General features: G+C 39.1%; 1 protein-coding gene across 1 annotated transcript in view; it reads right to left on the bottom strand.

The window, feature by feature from the left end:
* Window positions 1–2,984: 2,984 nt before the first annotated feature.
* Window positions 2,985–25,957, bottom strand: part of LOC149226304 (putative ADP-ribosylation factor GTPase-activating protein AGD13) — a 155,487-nt gene continuing 132,514 nt past the window's right edge. The window contains exon 10 of the mRNA XM_089377463.1: window positions 2,985–3,478. Coding sequence (XP_089233589.1) covers window positions 3,197–3,478 — 282 coding nt within the window. The 3' untranslated portion in view covers window positions 2,985–3,196. The remainder of the gene's footprint in view (window positions 3,479–25,957) is intronic.

Raw genomic sequence — 25,957 nt, forward strand, 5'->3', positions numbered from 1 at the left:
TGAAATGCATTTAGAAAATGAAGGTTTTATTGTTTTTGTTGTCCATAACACTAAGGTCATCTTACCAACACTAAATCCAAAGCAACCAAGTCAGCAAACATATAGGTAAAAAATATCAATATTGCTGATAACTTTAGATGATTTAGATTTCCAAGAATGCACACATTCCTCTTACCTAAAATCATTTTGAAATGCAATTTAAAATCTCATCATTTTACAAAAGATCATTTTCAACACTAAAAGCTTCCTTTAAGACCTTCAAACCTAGTTTTTGCCCTCAACCATGGTCAACATCCCCAAACTCATCATTCTTGTGCAAAAACTCGTAGTGTTTCCCATAATCCACTTGAGGGCCAAGATCCCCTATATATGCACACACAATAGTTGGCCCTTCAACATTGAAAGACTCATTTAGGTCCCAAGGTCATTGTTTTCCTACCCAACCCGGGTTGAAGCCCTTAAACCCATCCTTGGTGTGCAAAACCGCTTAATGGCACCCATATCCCACCAAGAGGTCAAGATCCTTTAAAGATTATCTATATGGTGGTCCAAGGCCACGTTCATGGCGTTTGAGCCAAAGAAATTTCATTTAGAGCATCAAACCTTGGTTTTCCTCCCCAAACCAAGGTACAATCCCAAAACCCCTTTTCCGGCGTGAAAAACCCAATAATGACACTTATATACAAAATTGAACGACAAATATCACCTACAAAGGTCCTATATGGTGGTTTGAGGACTCCCTAATGCCTAACCATGAAGGTTCATATAGCACCTACAAAACAATTCCTTTCCTAGCCATGGTTAAGGGCCCTATACCTATTTGTGGCATGCAAAACCTCATTATGGTTCCCATATCCCACCCATAAGCAAAATATCTTTTATAGAGAATTTTTGTCATGGTCTAAGGACTTGTTCTTGGTGGTTGAGCCAAAGAAACTTCATTTAAGGCCTAAGGCCCTTGTTTTCCTCCACCAACCATGGTAAAGACCTTAGAGATTAATTATTGGTTTGCAAAACCTTATAATGGCATATAAATTCATAATCAAAGATCACAAATCACTTGCAAATTTTCTATGTTATGATTCAAGGACTCCTTCACAATGCTCAAGTCCAACAGGATTCACATACAGTCACACCATTGTTTCCTCCCTAACCATGGTTAATGCCCTAACGCCCATCAATGGTGCTCAAAACCTCATAGTTACCTCCATATCCCACCTAGAGGCTAAATATCCCCTAGAGAAGATCTACATAATGATTTGAGGCTTTGTGCATGGCATTTGAGACTATGAAACTTCATTTAGGGCCTAATTCACCCTTTTTTCTCACCTAACCATGGCAAAACTCATGAGTCCTACTATTAGTGTGTAAAACCTAATAATAGTGCCATATTCATAATTAGAGGCCAAGAAACACCTATAGTGGTTCTATGTGGTGGTTTTTCGTAGACTTATTCACAATGCTTGAGATTGAGAAACTTCTTTTAGGGTCCAACACCCTTAATTTTCTCACCTAGCTATGGTGAAGCCCTGAGACCCATTCATAGTGCACAAAACCTCCTATTAGTGCCTATGCCCCATCCAAAGGTCAAAGATCCCCTAGAGATGACCTGCATAGTAGTTTAGATCCTCATTCATAGAGTTCGAGCTCAAGACACTTCATTTTTCCACCTAGTGCCCTTGTTTTTTTCCCTCAACCATTGTAAACACCCCAAGACACATTCTTGGCGTGAAAAACCTAGGAATGGTGCCCATATTCATCATCAAAGGGTGGGGATCACCACATGGTTCTATGTGTGGTTCATGTGACCTGATCCCAATAATCTTTATGAAGCATTTATGGCTAGGTGTTTTTGAGCTTGGTGGTTAGAATGGCCCCAGGATACAGAGATTAGATGAGAGAGCAATTAAATGAGTTATCAATACCGTATTTTTATGGATATTGTGTTAGGGGTTATAAGTGCATATGTTATATTTGAATAAATCAAGTGGCACAAAGCACAACCTCAACATTCTCGGAAAAAAAAACATTGAGAAACTATGCATATTAGCATACATCTATTTAGAAAACCCATGTTGTCCCAAAACAAACCCATGAGAACCCTTTATACAAAGGAGCATCTACCCTTCTAGCCTTGTCACAATAGGCCAATCTCTTATTGGGGATTCACATCTGAGTGGGGAAAGTGTGAAACTTACTTTCTCACCACTCAAGCATTGCATACACAAGACGGAGAGATTGTCCCCTCACAATCAGACATCAAATTCTGTTATCTGCCCTGATAAAGAGTTCAGAATTTTTCATATGCAACATGCGCTCTTATGTATAATACAAGCAGCATTGTACAAAAAGAAAAACCTTCTTGAGCAACAAGGCAAATAATTCATGAAGTGAAGCCAAGAAACCAAAGTTTTCAAATATTATGATCTTGAGTTTGCAGGTTGTGAATTAATCGCTTGCAGAGAAGTTCTGTCAAGAAATTCAAGGAAAGAAAATCCGCTTACGAAGGACCATTAAATAAAATCATTTGTAATAAAGTCCAAATTCATTCTTCTCAAAGATAACTTAAACCTTTCCAAATATCTTATGGGATGCTTTCAAGCTCAAAAAACTCACTTTCTAAATAAATTCTGGAGCACATGGGTTGAAATTCTTCTTATCTCATTGAAGAACCAATGGATTTGTTCACCATGCAATAGAGTGAAACAAGAGTTGTTACCTGGCAGTTATTTCATGTCACTCAATTGAAAAGTCTAATTATGTATTTGAATGGCTTCTATCCATACAGGAGAGGCCTTAATATTGATCAAATTCAGGTAATATTTGAATCTCCACTTGTAACAGTTCGCTCATTAAATGGTTGCTACCAGTAACTAGTCTTATTTTTTTCAGTCTCTGAATCCCAAATCTTCACCACATTTGGACATATTACTAATCATTCAACCTCAAACACAAGCCAAACATGGTAACTTCAAACACTCACGTGTAGCAAATATGCTGCTAAGATTTCACACAAAGATTAGAATAAAAAGTTTCCTGAAATCCCTGAGTTTCTGCCACAGCATAACGTCCAGAAACTGGACAGTGAACAACATAGTCCATGTAAAACATTAGCTGTCCATCATGGAAGATGCTTTCAAGGAAATGTACAAGCCCAGTTAGAAATATCAAAAGCACTAAGCATTCAACACTTCATTCACTGATCAAGAGGAACCCACTCGAGTTCCAGGTCTAATTCTCCTGATTCAACATTTTGTAGCTTTAGAAATACATCTTGTCTTACATGTCCATCAATGAGGTTGATTACACTATCTCTTACAAGAGCATTATCACTGGTGGCCAGCCATTTTCCTATCTGCATGTTTCCCGATATACCAATGTTTCCAAATGCACTTGCAGCAGAAATCAGTGGTTGGATAGCAACCTCGGCTTCACCCATGCTATCGTCTGCTGAGAAGGTGTCTTTATCAAAGACTTGCTGCCAAAACCACGCCACAGAGAACTTGGAAAATGATCAAACTTTATATATGAATAACAAAAAACCTTTACTAAAACAGAATTACACTTACCAAGGTCTAATTGAAGTCATGTGAAAGTATAAAGAATAAGATTAGACATACAATGGAGTAGCCTTGCATTTTCAATTTGTTTGCATCCATAAAGTTAATGTGTTTATTGGAACAATATAATAGCCCTACTAATTTAGAGACGTCACAATCAACAGTCAAGGGTAAGCACTTTTAGATGATTAAGATGGTAATAAAATCAAACTTTTGTAACTATTGTAGTTGATAAGTGAAAATAAATCAGAAGAATAAACATAAGCATCACAGATAGGTTTAGAATTAAAGCATGTCTAATGGGTCTAGCCTAGGTAGTTGACGTGGTGTTATCCTTCCCACCCAGAATCAATTCCCACATGTCACATGTTGAGCTCTTGCTGAGTATTTTGTTGTATCAGCTTTGAGCCCTCTAAGAATTTGGTTTACATGCCCCGTGGGTTTTCCCAGGATATGTATTTCACAGTAAAAAGGTTTAAAATTAGATTACATGAGCATTATGTTCAGGCAAATAATCATTTGACATAAGACAAAACTGAACAGAAAGGAAGCAGTCATTAAATGAGCCAAACAGAACATTTCAGTAAAAGGAACTTGAAGAACTAAGAAAGCACTCTGCCAATGGATCCAATACAAGCATAGAATACAGTTGCTCTAAGTGCAGGATATTTATGATACTCTTATTCAGATATATCACCTGACCTTAACTCTTTAATACCACAATTACTAATAACAACCATACTGCACTTTGACTGTCAAAATTGAAAAAATAAACAAAGATCAGGTGCATATCAAGCACTTCTCTGTAGGAAGCATGTCCAAAGGATACTTTACAAAATGTCTTCAATTTCTCAGTGATAACGGTCCTTGTTATAACCTTTCCCTCTCCACCATGCCTACCAATGTCATTGCCCAGTATTGGATATAGAAGGCCTATCCCAACTTGATAGTTCCTTGACTGAACTTTCTTGCTTCAAATATCACTTGCAATATTGCATAACTTACAGCAGATTCAAATAAGCTGAACTAGTATGACCCATGCATCAAATGATCACAAAGTATTCTCTCTAAATAATCCATAGTTTTCATTATATTACACAATTCCAAGTCCTTTCTGCAAACCCTCGATATATTCTTGAACAACAGTGAGGAAAGCCTTATAAGGCATACATTAATTTATTTTTCTTGCAATAGGCACCAATCATTGAGACATATGTTTCAACTTTCTCCCACCATCCTCAATTGTATCTATAACTCGTGCTATTTTCATGGCTTGTTATATCGGGCATTTTGGGAAAATTTAAAATGATTGTAGAAGACCAACATGAAAAATGAATCGCAAAAGTTAGGATTTTCCTTCTGAGCTCTCAAGTATGCAACTGAGGACCACTGGGACCACTGGCCTATGTTTGTAAGTAAAAACATAGATTTCTCATTCTCCTGGATGAGAACTTAAATGAACATGTATGAATGCGGTGGGATTTGAGGGAGGAATATCTTTTCAATCTCAATATGCTTATAAAATGGATGGTTTTGAGATTCCCTATTTTTTTAAATGCATCTTAATTTATTTTTTTAACCATGTTGAATTGGTAACTTATTGGAGTACTCTGGGCAAGACAGGGAATCAAACCTTCCAGCTGCCACCATAACACCAAGAGTATATCCAACAGCCCGCAAGCCAGAGATACCAAGAACTCGTGACTTAGCAAGAGTCGAGACATCCCGACCTCGCCGAAGTGGGCTCTGTTGACCATTGAAGCACACTTGAAGACTTTGTGGCCCGAGGATATGTCAAAGGATTATTGTACCTACAGAGCTCAGATATCATCAGAGCTTTTAAGCTCTTTCTTCTTCTTCTTCTCCTTCTTCTTCTTCTCTATTGTACTCAAATTCCGCAAGCCTTGTGGGGATGTTGTAAAGTGATGCTAGCATGATGAAATAGAATCATGTAACAGGCCTAGGTAGCTTAGGACTTTGTCATCAAGTGAGTTCACTCTGGGGAGTTTTTTTTACTTGGTTAATTATTTGTGCTTTTCAGCACGTAATAATTAATCGAGTTTTTTCTCCCAAATATAACTCCAAAGCCGAAGTGCGGCTTGATGGCAAGGCCTTGAGTGAGTCCTAGTGTCTAAAGTCAATGTATACTACCATGTTAGATCACTCGTAAAATTTCACGAAATTTGAATAGGTCTAAGTGTCAATTTTTTAATTATTAAAATTTCTCGCAAAACGAGATTTTTAATAAATTTTCTATGTAAATTGTAATAAGAGATGTATAGATAATTTGTATGGGGTATGTCTCCTCCTCAACCTTCTACTAAGACACACTTTGAGAGGTAAAAGATGAATTATAAACCCCCAAAATCCATTTTTCCTAAGTCCAGGGAAAATGTGGCAATAAATTAGCCAACAAATAAATAAATGGGAGAAAATAAATATCCACACATGACAAAATGATGTGGAAATGAGGTGGAAATGTATCAAGATGTCAAAGTCAAGTTAACAAGTGATGTGGACTCCACCTAAGCCAAGAATCAAGGAAATCAAATTTCTTGAGGAGGGACAACGAGTTCCAAGAGACAAATCCCACGATTTGAGGAAGTGAGCTCGAGTTCCAAGGACAAGTTAAGAGTTTGGTTGGAATTGTGTTGAGTTCACATGAGATGAGGTGGAGAAGTGGTCTCCTACCACTCCACTTCGTCTCCACATGTCCCTCTTCTCCTAGTTCGAGTCCCTCTTCACGGATAACGTGGAGCCTCAAGGGAAAATTCACGCTGCCTTTGGGAGATTCGATTTGCATGAGGGATTTCCTTAGGATTGTCACCATTCCACCATGGGATCATCTTCTTATTTATATGAGCCTTTGCCTCTCATTATGTACACTTGATATGTTGATTTTTAATGTACCTTGGACAAGTGGTTTCCCATGGGTTAGTCTCTACCTAGGGAAAAGTATCCAAAATAATTATTTTCCTAAGTATGACTTTATAAGTGGTAAAGTCAATGTTAAATTATAAAGTGAAAAGTGACTTTAGACATAAAGTACAATGTGGGTACTTTATTTAGTGGAAAGTGACAATTAAATGCACATTTATTCTCATCCCTTGATCTAAATGAATCTAAGTCATTAACTCTTAGGGTTGCCCAAAAGTCATTTAGGTAAACAAAAGGAGGAAAGAAAACAGAGATTACATTCATTCTTCATGAGCAGATTGGAGAAAAGAGGCTGAGAGTTGGAGAAAAGTTCTGAAGGAGAAATTTGTTGCAGCAAGCTGAATGAGTGATTTTTGGGCGAAGTTGGGTATGGAAATCAAGGCATAGAAGACAGCAGAAGGTACAGAAAGAAGAACATTGAATGATGTGAGTTGCACATCGTTCGAGATAAGTTTTTGAAAAAAAAATATGTACAGTCTATACAATGATACGGAAATCCGTACGGAATCCGTACAGTACATTCTATAGAGTCTTATTCGTACAGTACATATTTTCAGCTTCAAGTGGGCACAGAAATCGAGGCAAAGTGGGCATGGTTTTCAAGGAGTTTTGGGTTGAAGAGATAAGTTGTATTTTGCTGTTTTGTTTTGTCTACAAATGTATTTTTCCTGAACTTGAAAGATAAATAAATTTGAAGAGTTCTCTAACAGGTTTTCCCCGGAGAAGATTGAAGAGGTTTTGCTTGGGTCTAAGTTGACCAAAAATCTGTGTATTTTTATGTGTGTTGCTAGCCTGGTTATGTCCATATTTATTTTCAGCATGTGTTGACAATCCCATGTGTTTTAATCTGAAAATTTCATTTCCAAAATTCTATATGTTGAATGTATGTTTATGGGAAAGGGCATTTAACTGAAGAGGAGTGATAAGGTGAAATTAAAACCGGGTTGGGGTTGCAGGAAACATTTTTTAGTCATCAAATTTCAACATGGTATCAGAGCTAGAGGCTGAAAATTGCAGTTTGAACAGCAGACAGTAGTTTGGGACAGCAAACAATGGTTTGGACAACAAACTGAATTTTTGGACAGCAAACTGATATTTTGGGACAGCAAGGTGAAATTTCACACAGACTGAACTTTTGGGACAACAAGGTGTACTAGAAAGTTCATTTCTCCATTTTCTTAGTTTTGTAAATTTTGGACAGCTGTCATGGCCATGTTCTTAAGGATAGAGGACAGAATTCAGATAGTGTTTGAGGAGGCCGCAGTTTGGGACATAGTGCGGCAAGTGGTTGTAACTCCTATTGTTGCAAATGAACTTGTTGAATTCACAAAAAATAATGCAAAAGAAAAAAGGATTTTGATGGAAAGTCTGAACGATCATGTGGTTCCTCACATGAGAGGAAACACATATGCATATCAGATGTGGACAGCTCTAACCACTCTCTATCAGAGTACCAATGAGAGCAGGAAGATGGTACTCAAAGAACAATTGAAGAACATTAGGATGACAAACACTGAAAGTGTAGTTCATTATCTTGGCAGGGTCAAACAGGTAAGTGATGATTTGACTGCTATTAGTGAGGCAGTTGCACCCACAGAGCTAATTAGGATAGCTGTAGCAGGACTTCCTAAGTCTTGGGAGGTCTTTGGAGATGTTGTTACCTCTAGGGAGAATCATCCCAATTGAGACTAATTCTGGGATGATTGTGTGCAGCATGAGATACAGAAGACTGGCAGTGGTGGGGTGAAGATAGCAGATGAGGAGGATGTAGCCTTGATAGCCAGGGGGAAGAACAAAGGGAAGGCCAAGAAAGGGGCCTCATCAAATGGGGCTAAGGGACAGGAGAAGAAAGATACAGATATATCCAAAGTCAAATGTTGGGCATGTCAAAAGATGGGACACTATGTTGCTACATGTCCTGAGAGGAAGAACAAGGGGAAGAAGGGTACTGCAGCTTCAGCAGAGGTGGAGCAGTTTGCTTCACAGTTTGACCAGGACTTTGCATTTATTACTTCCACATTTAGTAGGAGTACATCATCCGATGTGTGGTACATAGACAGCGAGGCTTCCCGCCATATGACAAGTGCACGAGAGTTCTTTTCAGAGCTTGCAGAGAGGGCACTTGATATTGAGATTGTACTAGGAGATGACCACACTGTGAGAGTTGTTGGTGTGGGGACTGTGACCTTTGAGAGGGAGTCTTTGCCTCCTTTGAAGGTCATGGATGTTTTGTATGTTCCGGGGATGAAGAAGAACTTGATTTCAGTATCTGCTATGGAGGAGAAGGGGTTTGACGTCACTTTCTCAAGAGGGCTGGTATTGATGCATCCCAGGGGAGCTTCCATCACTTTGGCCAAAGTGATTGGAGTTTGCTCTAGGAAACTATACAGGTTCAGTTTTCAGTCGACAGGAGCATTGGTGGGTAGCACATTTGGTAGCACTCACACTAGTACCACCAGCAGTAGAGACTTGTGCGAGTTATGGCACCGAAGGATGGCGCATATGCATCATGGAGCTTTGAGAGTACTAAGAGAGATCTCTACTGGAGTTCCTGATTTCAGTGTCCATCATTATGAGGTTTGCAGAGGGTGTGCTTTGGGCAAGTACACCAAGTTCCCATTCCCAACGAGTGACAGTAGATCTACAGGTATACGAGACTTGATTCATACTGATGTTAGTGGTCGTATGTCTCATGTGTCTTTGGGTGGTTGAGTATTATGTTATATTCATTGATGACTACATTCCCAACGAGCGATAGCAGATCTACAGGTCTACTAGACTTGATTCATGTTGATGTTAGTGTTCGTATGTCTCGTGTGTCTTTGGGTGGTTATGAGTATTATGTTATATTCATTGATGACTACTCTAGGAGGAATTGGATATATTTCCTGAAGACCAAGGGTGAGGTCTTCAGTCGCTTTAAAGATTTCAAAGCTCTTGTGGAGAAGCAGACAGGTAGGAATATTCTGGTCTTCAGGTCAAACAATGGTGGTGAGTACACCGATGGTGGGTTTTCTAACTTATGTGCACAGAAGGGCATTAGGAGAGAGTTCACGGTTCCTTACAACCCCCAGCAGAATGGGGTGTCTGAAAGGAAGAACAGAGCTATTGTTGGGGCTTCTAGAGCGATGATTCATGATCAGGGGTTGCCTTTGTTTTTGTGGGCTGAGGCCTGCAATACTGTTCTTTAGCTTCCATCACTTCGGCCAAAGTGATTAGAGTTTGCTCTGGGAAACTATACAGGTTCAGTTTTCAGTCGGCAGGAGCATTGGTGGGTAGCACATTTGGTAGCACTCACATTAGTACCACCAACAGTAGAGACTTGTGCAAGTTATGGCACCGAAGGATGGCGCATATGCATCATGGAGCTTTGAGAGTACTGAGAGAGATCACTACTGGAGTTCCTGATTTCAGTGTCCAGCGTTATGAGGCCTGCAGAGGGTGTGCTTTGGGCAAGTACACCAAGTTCCCATTCCCAGTGAGCGACAGCAAATCTACAGGTATACTAGACTTGATTCATACTGATGTTAGTGGTCGTATGTCTCATGTGTCTTTGGGTGGTTATGAGTATTATGTTATATTCATTGATGACTACATTCCCAACGAGCAACAGCAGATCTACAGGTATACTAGACTTGATTCATATTGATGTTAGTGGTCGTATGTCTCAAGTGTTTTTGGGTGGTTATGAGTATTATGTTATATTCATTGATGACTACTCTAGGAGGAATTGGATATATTTCCTGAAGACCAAGGGTGAGGTCTTCAGTCGCTTTAAAGATTTCAAAGCTCTTGTGGAAAAGCAGACAGGTAGGAAGATTTGGGTCTTGAGGTCAAACAATGGTGGTGAGTACACCGATGGTGGGTTTTCTGACTTCTGTGCACAGGAGGGCATTAGGAGAGAGTTCACGGTTCCTTACAACCCCCAGTAGAATGGGGTGTCTAAAAGGAAGAACAGAGCTATTGTTGGGGCTGCTAGAGCGATGATTCATGATCAGGGGTTGCCTTTGTTTTTGTGGGCTGAGGCCTGCAATACTGTTGTTTATCTTCAGAACAGGAGTCCTCACAGAGTATTGGGGAATATGACTCTGGAGGAGGCTTTCACTGGAGAGAAGCCTCATGTGGGACATCTTCATATCTTTGGATGTCTCACATATTCTTATATCCCCAAGGAGCAGAGGACGAAGCTGGAACCCATGGCAGAGAAGGGTATCTTTATGGGTTACAGCGAGACTTCGAAAGCCTATCAGATCTCCATTCCTTCTAAATGGAGAGTAGTGATTAGGAGGGATGTGAAGTTCGAGGAGAAGAGGGCCTATCGGAGATCACGGGAGTATGATGAGAGAGAGTCACAGATTTCTCCTTAGTAGGGAGGTCGGGTACAGGGAGAAGGACCTCAAGGTTTTGGATCGACTGGGCACTAATGGCGAGTTCACCGAGCACTTCTTTAAGGAGTCCACTGGTACATAGTTCACATGGCACTTCAGTTGACACAGGCACAGGTGCCAGTACAGGTTCTTCGAGGACAGGTGCTGGTACAGGCACACCAGGGTCAGTTGGCAAACCTTCAGGTTCACCAGACTGGGGGGCAGAGGATGAGGTTCCCTATGGGGAAGCTTCTTCAGGGAAGAGGAGGCCCAAGTGGCTTCAAGACACCTTGAAGGAAGCAGAGTTCGTTGGTCCTCCGAAGAGGGTGAACAGGGAGAGTGTGCCACCTGAGCAGTTTTGCAGTTATGTAGCCAAGGCTACCAGCATTGTTGACTTTGAGCCTACTAGCTATGAGGAGGCTGCCAGCCAGGAGGTATGGAGAGAGGCTATGGTGGAGGAGTATGCCTCTATCATTAAGAACAATGTCTGGGAAGTGGTGCCTAGGCCTGAGGGCAAGTTAGTTGTGACTTCCAGGTGGCTCTACAAGATCAAGCATGTTGCGGATGGCAGCATTGAGAAGTTCAAGGCGAGGTTTGTGGCTAGAGGGTTCTCACAGATAGAGGGAGTTGACTATGATGAGACCTTCACTTCCGTACAGTGGTACGGAAATCCGTATAGTCCATACAGGGTCCGTACAGTACATTCTATAGAGTCGTATCTGTACAGTACATATTTTCAGCTTCAAGTGGGCACGAAAATCGAGGCAAAGTGGGCATGGTTTTGAAGGAGTTTTGCACTGAAGAGATAAGTTGTATTTTGTTGTTTTGTTTTGTCTACAAATGTATTTTTCCTGAACTTGAAAGATAAATAAATTTGAAGAGCTCTCTAATAGGTTTTCCCCGGAGAAGATTGAAGAGGTTTTGCCTAGGTCTAAGTTGACCAAAAATCTGTGTATTTTTATGTGTGTTGGTAATCTGGTTATGTCCATATTTATTTTCAGCATGTGTTGACAATCCCATGTGTTTTAATCTGAAAAATTCATTTCCAGAATTCTATATGTTGAATGTATGTTTATGGGAAAGGGCATTTAACTGAATGGAAGTGATAAGGTGAAATTAAAACTGGGTTGGAATTGCAGGAAACTTTTTTTAGTCATCAAATTCCAACATGATACGAGCTCTTGTGCTTACAGAAGCTCTGCTCTTCAATTTTCTTAATGCAATAAAGACTTTGGGGTTACATTTGAGGAGTTTTTCTCCTTGAGTATGGTAATATCTTGATCATTTGCTTTAATTCTTCTACTCATGTTGTTATGCTATTATTTCCAGTATGCTTTTAGAGTTATGTTGATGTAAATCCATCTTACATTGGCATGAGGTTTATAAAGTTGCTCTAGATAGAGAATGCTATAGTTGATTTCCCCAATATATCTCTAAAATTTTATCATCATTGCATTTTGTTAAACCCATATGGATCTAATATGATTGTGTGAAGTTGTGTAGAAGACATTTTTGGATTAAGCTTTCAAATGTGAGGGGAAGTTCTTGGAGGAATGTTAATTTTAGGCAACAAAAGTATGTTCTATGCTTTAGAGCAATTTTACTTCAATTTCTTTATGAGCCCAATATCAATTACAGTATAGTAATCACATAAACATGTAAATAAAATGTTGATAGAACATAAACATAAACAGTAGAAGACAAGCGAAGACAAGAGGACACAAGATGTGGCACCAACCAGGGACAAACCCCAATGTGGGGAAACCCTTGATCAAATCTTCTTTTAGTCTTCAATAGTTCAGCAAAGAGAGAGTACAATTTACAAATTCTGATAATTTATAACAGCAACAAAAGAGTCCTAACCAAAAAAGACAATGCTGGTCAACGGGGCAGATTTTTTCCTCAATTCAGCTCGGTCAAACCCAGTCAACTTCGGCCTCCAACAGTCCTCTGAATCAGCCCAAAACAGTCCCAAAAATCACAGTCAAACTTGGTCAATGCAGAAGTCAATTCTCTGTAGTCAAACAGTACGGAATGCCTCGATTTCTGTGCCCATAAATGCAGCATGCCCAAACAGAAATTTCCCTCACAAAAACGCAGTCAAATAGGTCAACGCTGGCTGGCCAACCTGGTCAAAAACCTTCCTGAAATTCGGTCAACGCCCAAAACAAAAAATGACTATCTTCTTCTTCGCCCGTGTGGTGAGGCTGCCCAAAAATTTGTACCTAATGATGTGAGGAGAGAGAGAAGTGTGAGAAGTGAAGTGTGTCCAAATGAGTGCTTCTGGGGCTTGTTATGTAGTCTACAAGTCAATAGAGTCATTGTCATGTATTGAAGACTCATTTCGGCATGTTACATATTGTAAAGAAAAAATTATTGATGAGTCAAAAGATCCTCCAAGACCTCGTCATGTTGCAAAGATCAAGTAGGCATACTCAAGTGAACAAGTCGGCATAAAGGGTGCAATTCGACCTAGCAAAAAGCCTATATATAAGAGAGACTTCGACCTCACATTGGAAAGACACTCAAATCTCTCAAGTTCAATCAAGAAAGAGAAAGAAGTGCGGAGAAAGGAAGGACGAAGAAAAGAAAAGAAAAGCAATATTTATGGATTTGTTTTGGGCTATTACTCTCCACACGTGCAAAGGAATTAGGGCTTCTATTGCAGCAGTAAAGGCTGAGTTGCAGAAGTTGAGTTAGGGCATCAAGAAGTACACCTTGCAAGTTGAGTTCTCTAGGAGAGAGAATCAACTCAAACAAAGAGGAAAGGAGAAGAATTTACCACGTGTGCAAGGGCTAGGGTTTCTGTAGAAGGATTTGTTGGGCAGATCGAAGTTGTAGAAGAATTTGTTGGGCAAGTCGAAGTTGTAGAAGAATTTGTTGGGATGTCGAAGTTGCAGAAGAATCCACTGAGGATTGAAATCGCAGAAGTTGTTGGAAAGCAGGAAAGATTTGACTTGGTCTTGGAGGGCCTTGGTCAAGGGTCATAGGTCTTAGAATTCGTCAACTGGAGGTCTATAAGAAGAGAAGAATTCTTGTGGGTTTTCCTATAAGTTGGAGAGGTTTTGGCTCTCGCCGATCGCCAATATTTTGAAGTTGCAGAAGAATCTGTTGGGATGTCGAAGTTGCAGAAGAATCTACTGACGATCGAAATCATAGAAGTCGCTGGAAAGCAGGAAAGATTTGACTTGGTCTTGGAGGGCCTTGGTCAAGGGTCATAGGTCTTGGAATTCATCAATTGAAGGTCTATAAGAAGAGAAGAATTCTTGTGGGTTTTCCTCTAAGTTGGAGAGGTTTTGGCCATCGCTGATCGCCTATATTTTGTGTCTTCATGTCTTATTTTTCTTTATGGTTTGGTAGCTACTTGATGAAGAGAACACTAATAATAAACAAGTGAAAGATGAAGCTAATCAAGTTGAGTAAAAATATATCACAAGCAGTTATCAAAGAAGAGAAATCACCTAATATAGCTGCCCACTAGATATCTCAACATGGCATCAGAGCTAAGGTGACAAGACAAGGAAAGGCAGCTTAAAGAAGGACACTCAAGGGCCGAAGCACTAGAAGATCATCAAAAGCATTAATCATCAAGAAGGACCATTCTTCTCAAGGATCATCATATCTCAAAGAAAGAAGACCTCAAAACCCTAGCCCATCTAGAGAAGGGTTATAAACTTGAAGAAGTCTTAAAGAAAAGATCTATAGGACCCTACCTCCACTTAAAGAAGGACTACTCATTGAAGCATCTTGAAGTCTATACATCTAAGGGAAGCAAGAAGAGGTTTTGTCATCATCAAGGAATCAAGGTGATCTCCTTCTCTTTGAAGGATCACTTTTGAAGGAAGACGTCTTCTATTATCAACACCATCATCAAAATCAAGAAGGCACCAAGTCAAAGATATTGTCATCAAGAAGTATCTTCACAAGTAAGTATATATATATATATATGTCTGAATCTATCAAAATGACTTCATTTTGAAAGGAGAGCAACAAATTGGTTGGGTCATCAAACTTTCTTGCATGGAAGAAGATGATAGATTTGATCCTCATAGAAAATGAAGTCGTTGAACATGTTAAGGGCCCAATCACTAAACCTCTAAAAGAAGAAGCTCAAGACCTAGCCAAGTACATGAAAGGCGAAATTAGGGCTCAAAGGATGCTTATAGAATCCATCAAGGATACCCTCATACCATATGTTGCAAAATTGGAGACATCAAAAGAAATATATGAGAAGCTAGTCGAATTGTTCTCCATAAGTACTGCTCAACAAGTGATCTCTTTAAGAAGCGAGCTATACAAAATGAAGATCTCAAAGGAAGATGGAATAGCCTCATACGTTATGAGGGTATCAAAAATAAGAGACCAACTACAAGAATTGGGAGAAATAATGTTTGATAAAGAAATGACCACCATAGTGCTCAATGCACTACCAGAGGAATGGGGCAACTTTACATCAAGCATCTATGGAAAGAAGGAATCTACCCCATTCAGTGAACTTTGGTCATTGTGTACGATTGAAGAAACAAAGTTGAAGGCAAAAAGCGATGTAGGATCAAACAAGCAAGGCCAATCATTTGCTGCCATGGCTATAGGAGGAGAGGAAAATTTGGAAGGTTTGGTCCTCAGAAAAAGAACAAGAAGGATATGTCAATGATCCAATGCTATGGTTGTCATGAATATGAGCACTATAAGAGAAATTGTCCTAAACTCAAGAAGGACAACAACAAAAGAGTAAGGGAAGAAGCCTATATCACCAAAGAAGTGGAAGAACTTGAACATAAGAAATCAAAGAAGGAGGAAGTGAGAGATCTCTACTATGACTAGGATAATCTCCTTTACTAAGCTCCTTTGCGATTTTTTGCAAATAATAGCTATCATGGCAAGAAGCATTGTAGGTATGATAGGATGCATCATAGTAAAAGATGACATCATATTAGAAGCATACCATGGAAGCAAGAGCTCATGACATCATTAGAGAAGCTTGAAAGAATAAGCTGAAATAGAAGTCTACATGGATATGGCAGTCATCATATAAAGGAAGTAGCTCTTGGAACCTCGTTGAAAGCATATATAGTACATATGGTTGAAAGAAAGTCATCTGGAATGATAGAAGGAATTCATCATAGTACATACATCAATGAGAAAGGAGCTTCTGTTGAATGAGGATAATCTAGATCCTCCAGTGGAATCTTCATTAGAAGGGTCATCTCTACTTGGAAGAAGCAAGTATCTCATTGATCATTCCACCTTGTGTGGGATCCATTGTTTAGAAGAACGATGGTATGGTGACAGGAAAGTGTTGCAAGTCTGTTGGAATATGTAACTAGGTTCAGTCTTCATAATGACATATGTAATCATGATTTTATGTAATTGATATACAGAAGAAAAATGAAAGTATTTCTATGCTTGAGTCATGGGTTTCATGCTCAAGGTATTTTAATTTATATAGATCAAGCTACCATTTTGAGCTATTAGGATTGGTCATTAAGTCATAAAGTCAATTGAGTCTTTGTCATGTATGAGAGACCCTTCTTGGGCATGTTACATTTTTCTCTGAGTCATTGTAAGAGTCAAAAGACCCTCCAAGTCCAAGTCCAAGTGCTACAAGCAAGTTGGCCTTCAAATGAAGCAATAAGCCTACACCAAGATGACATGTCGGCCTAGGATCAAGTCAAGTTGGCCTACAAGCATAGGGAGAAGCCTATATATAGGGTACTCGGCCTCATTCAAGGGAGATCATCACACACAACAAGTTCGATAAAAAGGATGAAGAAGAAGCCTCACATCCAAGCAAAGAAGAGAAGATCAAAGTCGAAGGAAGAGTGAAGCAATTATAGATATGTTTTTGGGTCACTTTCTATTCACACATGCAAGGAGATTAGGATTTGTATTTCTGTTGTAGGCTCGAATTACAATCATCACAAGAGGGTCAAATCCAGGCAGGAAAGAGATGTATTCAAGGCCGAATTCACAAGGAAGCTAGCCCTAATTCGATCACGTGGGAAATTGCAATCACTTGCATGGAGCCGAAAATTTGCAGAAAGAGAAGCTGAAAACTTCAGACTTGAGTTGCAAGATCGAGGATGAGAAAAGAAGGAGAAGTTGCAGCACCTTCAAGCAAGGGTTAACTTGGTCTTGGAGGGGTTGTTAGTCAAGGGTCTTACTCTTGGAATTCATCAATTGAAGATTCTGTAAGAAGAAGAATTCAATGGCTTTTCCTCTCATAATTGGAGAAATTTTGGCCCTGGATGATAGCATGATCATGAGTCCTTTGTCTCATTGTTCTTTATGATTTGATAGTTATTTGATGAAGAAGAACACATAATAATAATAAAAAAAGAACCTAATAAGAAAAGTAAAAAAGTCTTCACAAGTAGTTATCATCGCTAGAGAAATATCCTCATCTCTCTGCCCTAGATTTCTCGACACGATTTCAGAGCCAAGGTGACAAGTCAAGGAAGGGCAGTTCAATAAGAGACACTCAAGCACTCAAGGACCAAAGTTCTAGAAGGATATCAAGGTCATCAAAGAATCAAGAAGATCCTCTCATCTCCAAGGCATTTTGAAGACAAAGAATACATCATCATCTTAAAGGAAGTGTCAAAACCCTAGATTGATCAAAGAAGAAGTCCACATTTAAAGCATTCTTGAGATCCTCGCTCAAATCATCATCACAAGAAAGGTTTCCTCAAAAGACCCTCCACTCAAATTGAAGAAATCTACAAATCAAAGCATCTTGAAGTCTACTTATCCAAGGAAAGCAAGAAGAAAGGAGCTCTTGACATCATCAAAAGACTCAAGGTGATCTCCCTCTCTTTGGAATCAAGAATCACTTTTGAAGAAAGAAATAATCTAAAAAGCATATCATCATCAAATCCGAGAAGGTAGCAAATTGAAGATCCTCTCAAGTAAGTTTTTTATGTCCACATCTGAACCTATTAAAATTTCTTTTTGCAAGGAGAGCAACAAGTTGGTTGGGTCTACAAACTTTCTTCCATGGAAGAAGAGGATTGATTTAATTCTCATAGAAAATGAAGTAGTGGATCACGTTAAGGGCTCAATCACTAAACCTCCAATGGAAGATGCTCAAGCACTTGCAAGGTATATGAAAGGGGAAGTAAAGGATCAAAGGATTCTCATAGAATCCATCAAGGATCCCCTCATTCCCTATGTATCTACATTAGAAACATCAAAAGAGATATATGACAAACTTGTAGAATTATTCTTCGTAAGCACTGCAAGAGAAGTAATTTCGTTAAGACAAGAACTCTACAAGATGAAGATATCAAAAGAAGAGGGAATAGCCTCATACTTTATGAGGGTGTTTGAAATAAGGGACCAACTACAAGAGTTGGGAGAAATAATGTCCGACGAGGAGATGACTACCATAGTGCTCAATGCATTACCAGAAGAATGGGGCAACTTCACGTCAAGCATCTATGGGAAGAAGGAAGCTACTCCATTCAATGATCTGTGGTCGCTATGCAAAATTGAAGAAACCAGGTTCAAGGGAAAATTGATGTAGGATTAAAACTCAAGCATATGTTGCCATGGCAAAGAAGAAAGGTAAGTTAGGGAAATTTGGCCTCGGAAAAAGAAGAAGAATATGGCAAAGGTTCAAATGCTATGGATGTCAAGAATATGGGCACTACAAGAGAGATCATCCTAAGCTCAAGAAGGACAACAACAAAAGAGGGAGGGAAGAAGCCCATAACACTGAAGAAGTGGAGGAAGCTGAAAATAAGAAATCCATGAAAGCGGAAGTAAAAGATCTCTACTATGACTGAGATAGTCTTTCTCACCTAGTTCTTTTCAAGTTTTTGTTTTCAAGTTTTTCTATTGTAAAGTATAGATATCATGATAGGAATCGCTAAGAAGCATGATAAGATGCATCATGGCATCATAAAAGCATTTGATTGAAAGCAAGAGCTCATGGAATCATATTAGAGAAGCATGAAAGATAACTAAAATAGAAGTCTATGGTAGTCACCTATAGAAGGATATACCTCTTGGTAACCTCATTAGAAGCATAAGTAGTACTTATGAGAAAAAGAAAGTCATCTAGTATAAAGCTCATCATACATCGTTCAAGAGGAGCATTTGCTGGATAACGATGATCAAGATCCTCCGTTGGAATCTTCATTGGAAGGTTCACCTATTGGAAGAAGCGTCTCGCCGAGAATTCCACCTCGTATGGGATTCATGGAATAATGGTATGATGTCATAAGAAGCAAAGCAAGTCAAGGTGATTGAAGCTCTTTCAATCAAGGAAGTTGTTGAAAGAAGTCTAGATGACCTAAAGGAAGAAAATGAGGTATGCATGCTTGTATTTGATAAAATTAAGTCATGTCATAAAGTTGCAGATAACAAGAAAGAATGCTCTACCTCAAGAGCATGATCAAAAGAAAGGATCTCCTCCTTTAGAAGGATGCATAAAGGCATGGTTCACTCTTTGACTAGATGAAATCAACATAATATGTCCTCATATGGAATTTGAGGTGGTTGACAATGAATGGAAAGAAATATGTGAATAAAGAAAAGAAGAGATCATGAAAAATGTGACTATGGAAAAGGTAATCAACATCCAAGGACTAAAAATCTTGACTATGATATCTCCATGGGAAAGATATGAAGATCCTGATGAAAAAAAGAAAAGACCCTTGACATTATATATCTTTTGGAGATGTGCTAATATGTATGCAGGATGTTGATGCAAGTAAGGAGATGTCATGACGAAAGACCATCACAAAGGTAATATTGATTCAATGTTCATTTTCGATTTTTGAACAATATCTGGATGGGCTAATGCAAGGTTGTTAAGGGAAGAGTTGTAGATGTCTTCTACAACTGATGTTCATGTGGTGGATGAAAGATCCTGAAGGAAACATGACATGAAGAAGTTAGCAAGGCATGAAGGAAGGTCAGATATGGACTAATGGATCACTTTCTGATGAAAAGAAGGATGACATGACTGACAAGATTCATGAATGAAAGTGATGGATGGTTTGTGCCCTACGACGAAGTCCAAAAAGATGTAGGCTCCATATCAAAGAAGAAATTCATGACATTGAAAGAGGAAGTCCTACAAGCAGTTGGTTGTCCCATGATCTCCACCTAGAGCGTTGTTGGAGGCAAGTCCCTAGTCAAGAGGGAGCTTGGTCAAGTCCCTGGTTAAGAGGGAGCTTGGGTACATTCCTTCATTGGAATGGGAATATCCTCCCTGATTGAGAGGGAGAGATAGACACATCATTCTTGTCTTCACTTGGGAAGAAAATAATGGAGGATTGGGTAAGCATCTGGCATCTGATACTCTTTGAGGATGTGGTAGGGCATCCAAGATAAGAGTAGTCGTAAAGGACCAATATTCTTTGAGGACTGGGAATCCAAGATAAGAATAGTCCTGGTGGAACATACTCTAAGAGAACCGGGTGGGGTATGTTCCAAGAGAGACAATGATGAGGGTGTCTATAAATCATTGGTCTCGCCAGCATTATGCTCTGATCTTGTGGAGAGATAGAGTTGTTAGTCAAGGCCTTGTTATGTAACAATGTTGGACGATATGATGCTATACAGTCTGAATCTTCTTATGAGAATTCTTCAGATTGAGAATGTCGAAGTACCTTGTATGGATTATGAATACCTCCCTAGTTAAGATGGAGTGTTGGAATATGTAACTAAGTTTGGTCTTCATAATGACATATGTAATCATGATTTTATGTAACTGATGTAAAGAAGAAAAATGAAATTATTTCTATGCTTGAGTCATGAGTTTCATGCTCAAAGAATTTTATTTTATATAGATCAGGCTCACATTGTGAGCTATTAGGATTGGTCATTAAGTCATAAAGTTAATTGAGTCTTTGTCATGTATGAGAGACACTTCTTGGGCATGTTACATTTTTATCTGAGTCATTGTAAGAGTCAAAAGACAGACCCTCCAAGACCAAGACCAAGTCCAAGTGCTACAAGCAAGTCGGCCTTCAAATGAAGCAATAAACCTACACCAAGATGACATGTCGGCCTAGGATCAAGTCAAGTCGGCCTACAAGCATAGGGAGAAGTCTATATATATATGGTACTCGACCTCATTCAAGTGAGATCATCACACACACAAGAAGTTCAATAAAAAGGACGAAGAAGAAGCCTCACATCCAAGCAAAGAAGAGAAGATCAAGGTCAAAGGAAGAGCAAAGCAATTGCATATTTGTTTTTGGGTCACTTTCTGTTCACACGTGCAAGGAGATTAGGGTTTGTATCTTTGTTGTAAGCCTGAATTACAGTCATCACAAGAGGGTTGAATCAAGGCAAGAAAGAGACCTATATTCAAGGCCAAATTCACAAGGAAGCTAGCCCTAAGTCAAGCAAAGGAGAAGAAGGGCTTAAGTAGCCCTAATTCGGTCACACATGGGAAATTGCAGTCACTTTCAGGGAGCCGAAAATTTGCAAAAGAGAGGCCAAAAACTTCAGACTTGAGTTGCAGGATCGAGGGTGAGGAAAGAAGGAGAAGTTGCAGCATCTTCAAGCAAGGGTTGACTTGGTCTTGGAGGGGTTGTTAGTCAAGGGTCTTGGTCTTGAAATTCATCAATTGAAGAATCTATAAGAAGAAGAATTTAGTGGGTTTTCCTCTCAAAATTGGAGAGGTTTTGGCCCAAGCTGACAACCTACATCGTGTGTCCTTTGTCTCATTGTTCTTTATGATTTGAAAGTTAACTGATGAAGAAGAACACATAATAATAATCAAAAAAAGAAGAACCTAAAAGGAAAAGTAAAATGTTGGGTCCCTATAATACTAGTGATTACCCCATTACTATTGTAGTTATACCCCTTATTTATATTGTTGTGCCCCTATTACCCCCATATTGTTATTTCTGTGCCCCATAGAATCCCTCTATTGTTATTTTTGTGGCTTTATATTATTATTGTTAGGTCGGCTGGATTATATTGTGACTCCCTAGACTCCTATATATAGAAAGGAGGTTTTGTCATTTGTATCATCCAAGAATTGTTCATTTATGTAATGTAAAGGAGGTTGCCCCCTCGAAGAGGCTGAATTCTAAGGCGTGGATCTCTCTTTTCTATCTTTGTGTGAGCTGGTTTCATAACATTTGGTATCAGAGCTTTGGATTCTAGGGTTTCGCTGCTCCAAACAGGTCATCGTGGCATTTTCGCTATAACTTTTTTTCTGTGACGTTTCAGAAGTCGCAAAAAAAAACCCATTTGAGAAGAATTGGCGCTGAACCTTGGGTCCGAATTTCAGAGCTTTTCTCGCGATATTTTCGGAGATATGATCTGAGGAAGTTGGTCTTTTTGCAGACTCCTGAATTACATTCAAAACAGGTGACCTGGGGAAAATCGTCATAACTCTCTCTCTGAGGATCGGATTGAAATTTCGTAAAAAGGTACAGAAAGAGGACGGACTGTAGTTTCTTGTGCGTGTGTTTCAGATTCAAAGGTTGAAACAGTGACTCGTGGCACGTCGTACAAGTTCGCTCTACTGAACCAGTCTAAAAGCAAGTCACTGTGGGAGATTTCACATAACTCTTCCTTGGAGAATCCAATTTGGCTCAGACTTGTGGCATTGGAAAGAGGACGCAGAAGGCTACTACAGGTAGCAATTTCAGAATTGGATGATCCGAAATTACAGAGATACATCAGATTCAATATCAGGCTTCTATAAAGTGAAAAAAGGTGTGTAGTTTTTTTTTAATTTTTGTGTAAGCTTGGTTTAACGGAATTCAAAGGGCATAGTAAAGCATTATTATCGGTAACTGATGCCCCGAGGAAAGAAAATGCAAACACCTAGTAAGGAACCTGAAAGCTCTAGCATGACTCATGAAGAAGAGGAAGAAATGCTACATGATATATCAAAATTACAAGAACAAGTGCAACAAATGTCACGCTCACAAAAGCTAACAGAAGCTAAGATAAGTGGCGTGGAATCTAAGGTAAATGGCGTGGAATCTAAGATAAAGGGAATGGAAGCTAAGATGGATGGCATGGAAGCTAAGATTGACGCTAAATTTGATGGCATGGATGATAAGATGGATGAATTGAAGAAGTTGCTACAAGAAAGGGTCACTAATGGTGAAAAGGTAGTAAAGGAAACTCATGATGAGAACAAAAGAAATGTTAATCATGATTCCATAGACTCTAATGTTGGATCGAAGACTCACCATGTTCCAAAAATCGATATGAGGAAGTTTGATGGCAAGGATCCCGCCACATGGATATTACAGATGGAGCAATTCTTCGATCTCAATAATGTGCAAAACACACAAAAGGTACGTATGGCAACTTTATATTTGGAACCAAATCAGTTTGTATGGTATCAATGGCTTTGTTCTCGTAAACAATTTATCACTTGGGCAATTTTTACGGAAGAATTGATAGCACATTATGAGGATACAAAAAGCAACACTTTTTTTAGCCAATTGATAAGTCTCAAACAAAAGGGTTCAATAATGGAGCACATTGAGGAGTTCCAAAAATTGAACATAAGGGTAAAAGATATTCCAGAGGAGCATAGGATTGATGTGTTCATAGGGTCTTTAAAGGATAATATCCAACATGATGTGCGCCTTTGGGAACCTGATTCATTAGAGAAGGCATTCAGGTTAGCAAGAAAAATGGAAAGCAAAATTATGGCAACTAGGAAGCATACCGTTCACAACTATAAAGACGGAAGTGTTGTTGCCCATAGTCTTCCACAACCTACAAGGTTGACACCACAACAATTGGAAGAAAAAAGAGCAAAAGGGCTTTGTTACAATTGTGATAGCAAATACACAAAAGGTCATAAGTGTGCTGAGAAGAAATTATTCTACATAGATTGTGAAGAGGAAGAAGAAAAGGAGCAAGAAAGGTCAAAAGAAGAGGATATATTCCAGGAACAAAGCCTAGATGAAGAACAAATAAATCCGACCATATCTTGTAATGCATTGGCAGGAATTACCACTCCTCAAACCATCAAGATAGAAGGACAAATCAAGAAGAAAAAGGTAATAGTGTTGATTGATTCAGGAAGCACCCACAATTTTATTCATTGTAGGGTAGCAAAAGAATTGAATTGCTTCCTATATCCAGCACCAGAGTGTCAAGTGATGATTGCAAATGGAGGAACAATAAATTGTTCTGGAAAGTGCCATAATATCAAGCTATCCATGGGAGAATATGTATTGACTAGCCCAATGCTTTCCATTCCAATGGGAGGTGCTGATGTTGTACTAGGAGTCCAATGGCTACAATCCTTGGGTACAATAGCTTTTAATTTTCAAGAACTTTTCATGAAATTTTCTGTGGAAGGAAAGGAAGTTGAATTAAGGGGTATTGCAGGGAAACCAGGAAAGATAATCAGCTCTAATGGCATGACAAAGCTTCTAAAAAAGGAGCAAAGAGGTGTAATTGCACAATTATGTTCGCTAGATGTTTCCACATTGGAATCATCTATTTCTCCAGATCTCCAAAAAGTCCTGGACAATCATTCCAAGGTATTTGAGACTCCCAAAGGTCTCCCACCTATGCGTGATCATGATCATGCTATTCATCTGATTCCAGGAAGTGTTCCTCCAAACATCAGGCCGTACAGATATCCCTATGTCCAAAAAAGTGAAATTGAACGTATGGTTGCAGAAATGCTAGAGGCTGGTATAATTCAACCGAGTCAAAGTTCTTTCTCAGCTCCAGTAGTATTGGTGCACAAGAAGGATGGATCATGGCGCATGTGTCCGGATTATAGGGAGCTCAACAAGCTCACTATTAAAGATAAGTTCCCCATTCCTGTTATTGATGAATTACTGGATGAATTGCATGGATCAATTTACTTCACCAAGTTGGATCTTCGTTCAGGATATCATCAAATCAGAATGAAGATTGAAGACATTCCGAAAACGGCATTTAGAACTCATGAGGGTCATTATGAATTTTTGGTCATGCCTTTTGGCCTTACCAATGCACCTTCAACATTTCAAGGTTTGATGAATTCAATTTTCAAACCATTCCTTAGAAAATTTGTGTTAGTATTTTTTGATGATATACTAATCTACAGCAAGTCTTGGAAGGATCATGTTGAACATGTTGACAGGGTGCTACAACTATTGGAGGAGAAACAATTATATGCAAAAAGATCCAAATGTTTCTTTGGAGTCCAGGAGGTGGAATATTTGGGTCATATTGTATCTCATGAAGGAGTTAAGGTAGACCCTAGCAAAATTAAAGCCATTAAGGAATGGAAAATCCCCACATCCATAAAGCATCTGCGAGGATTTCTTGGGTTGACAGGGTATTATCGCAAGTTTGTTAAGAATTATGGGAGAATAGCAGCACCTCTAACAACATTATTGAAGAAAGATTCATTTTCATGGACTCCGGAAGCAACAAAGGCCTTTGAACATCTTAAAGAGGCAATGTGCCAAGCACCGGTCTTAGCTACACCGGACTTCACAAAAACCTTTATTGTGGAATGTGATGCTTCAGGAAATGGAATTGGTGTTGTTCTAATGCAAGATGAAAGACCCATTGCTTTTGAAAGTCGTCCAATCAAGGGAAAGTTTTTAAGCAAAGCTATTTATGAGAAGGAAATGTTGGCAATACTCCATGCACTTAAGAAATGGCGACCCTACCTAATGGGAAGACACTTCAAGGTAAAAACGGATCATGATAGCCTTAAATACTTTTTAGAACAAAGATTATCCTCTGAAGAGCAACAAAAGTGGGTCACAAAGATGTTGGGTTATGACTTTGAAATCATCTACAAAAAAGGGAAGCAAAATGTGGTGGCAGATGCACTCTCAAGAAAGGATGAGGATGTGGAAGCATTGTTGTGTGCCATTTCTATTATCCAACCAGATTGGATAAACGAAGCAAGGGAGGAATGGAAGAATGACGAAGAAGTGTGGGCACTTATTCGAAAGTTACAACAAGATTCCAGTACTTCTGATACATTTAGCTGGCAAAATGATTCGTTATGGTACAAAGATCGCTTATACCTCTGTAAGAATTCCCAGCTAAAACAAAAGATTCTTATGGAATTGCACACTTCTCCCTTAGGAGGGCACTCAGGATTTTTAAAAACTTACCACAGGGTTAAGAAGGAAT

Source organism: Pinus tabuliformis, chromosome J (assembly GCF_031772625.1).
Source record: "Pinus tabuliformis cultivar Carrire ecotype Pingquan chromosome J, CPIR1, whole genome shotgun sequence".
Classification (NCBI taxonomy): Eukaryota; Viridiplantae; Streptophyta; class Pinopsida; order Pinales; family Pinaceae; genus Pinus; species Pinus tabuliformis.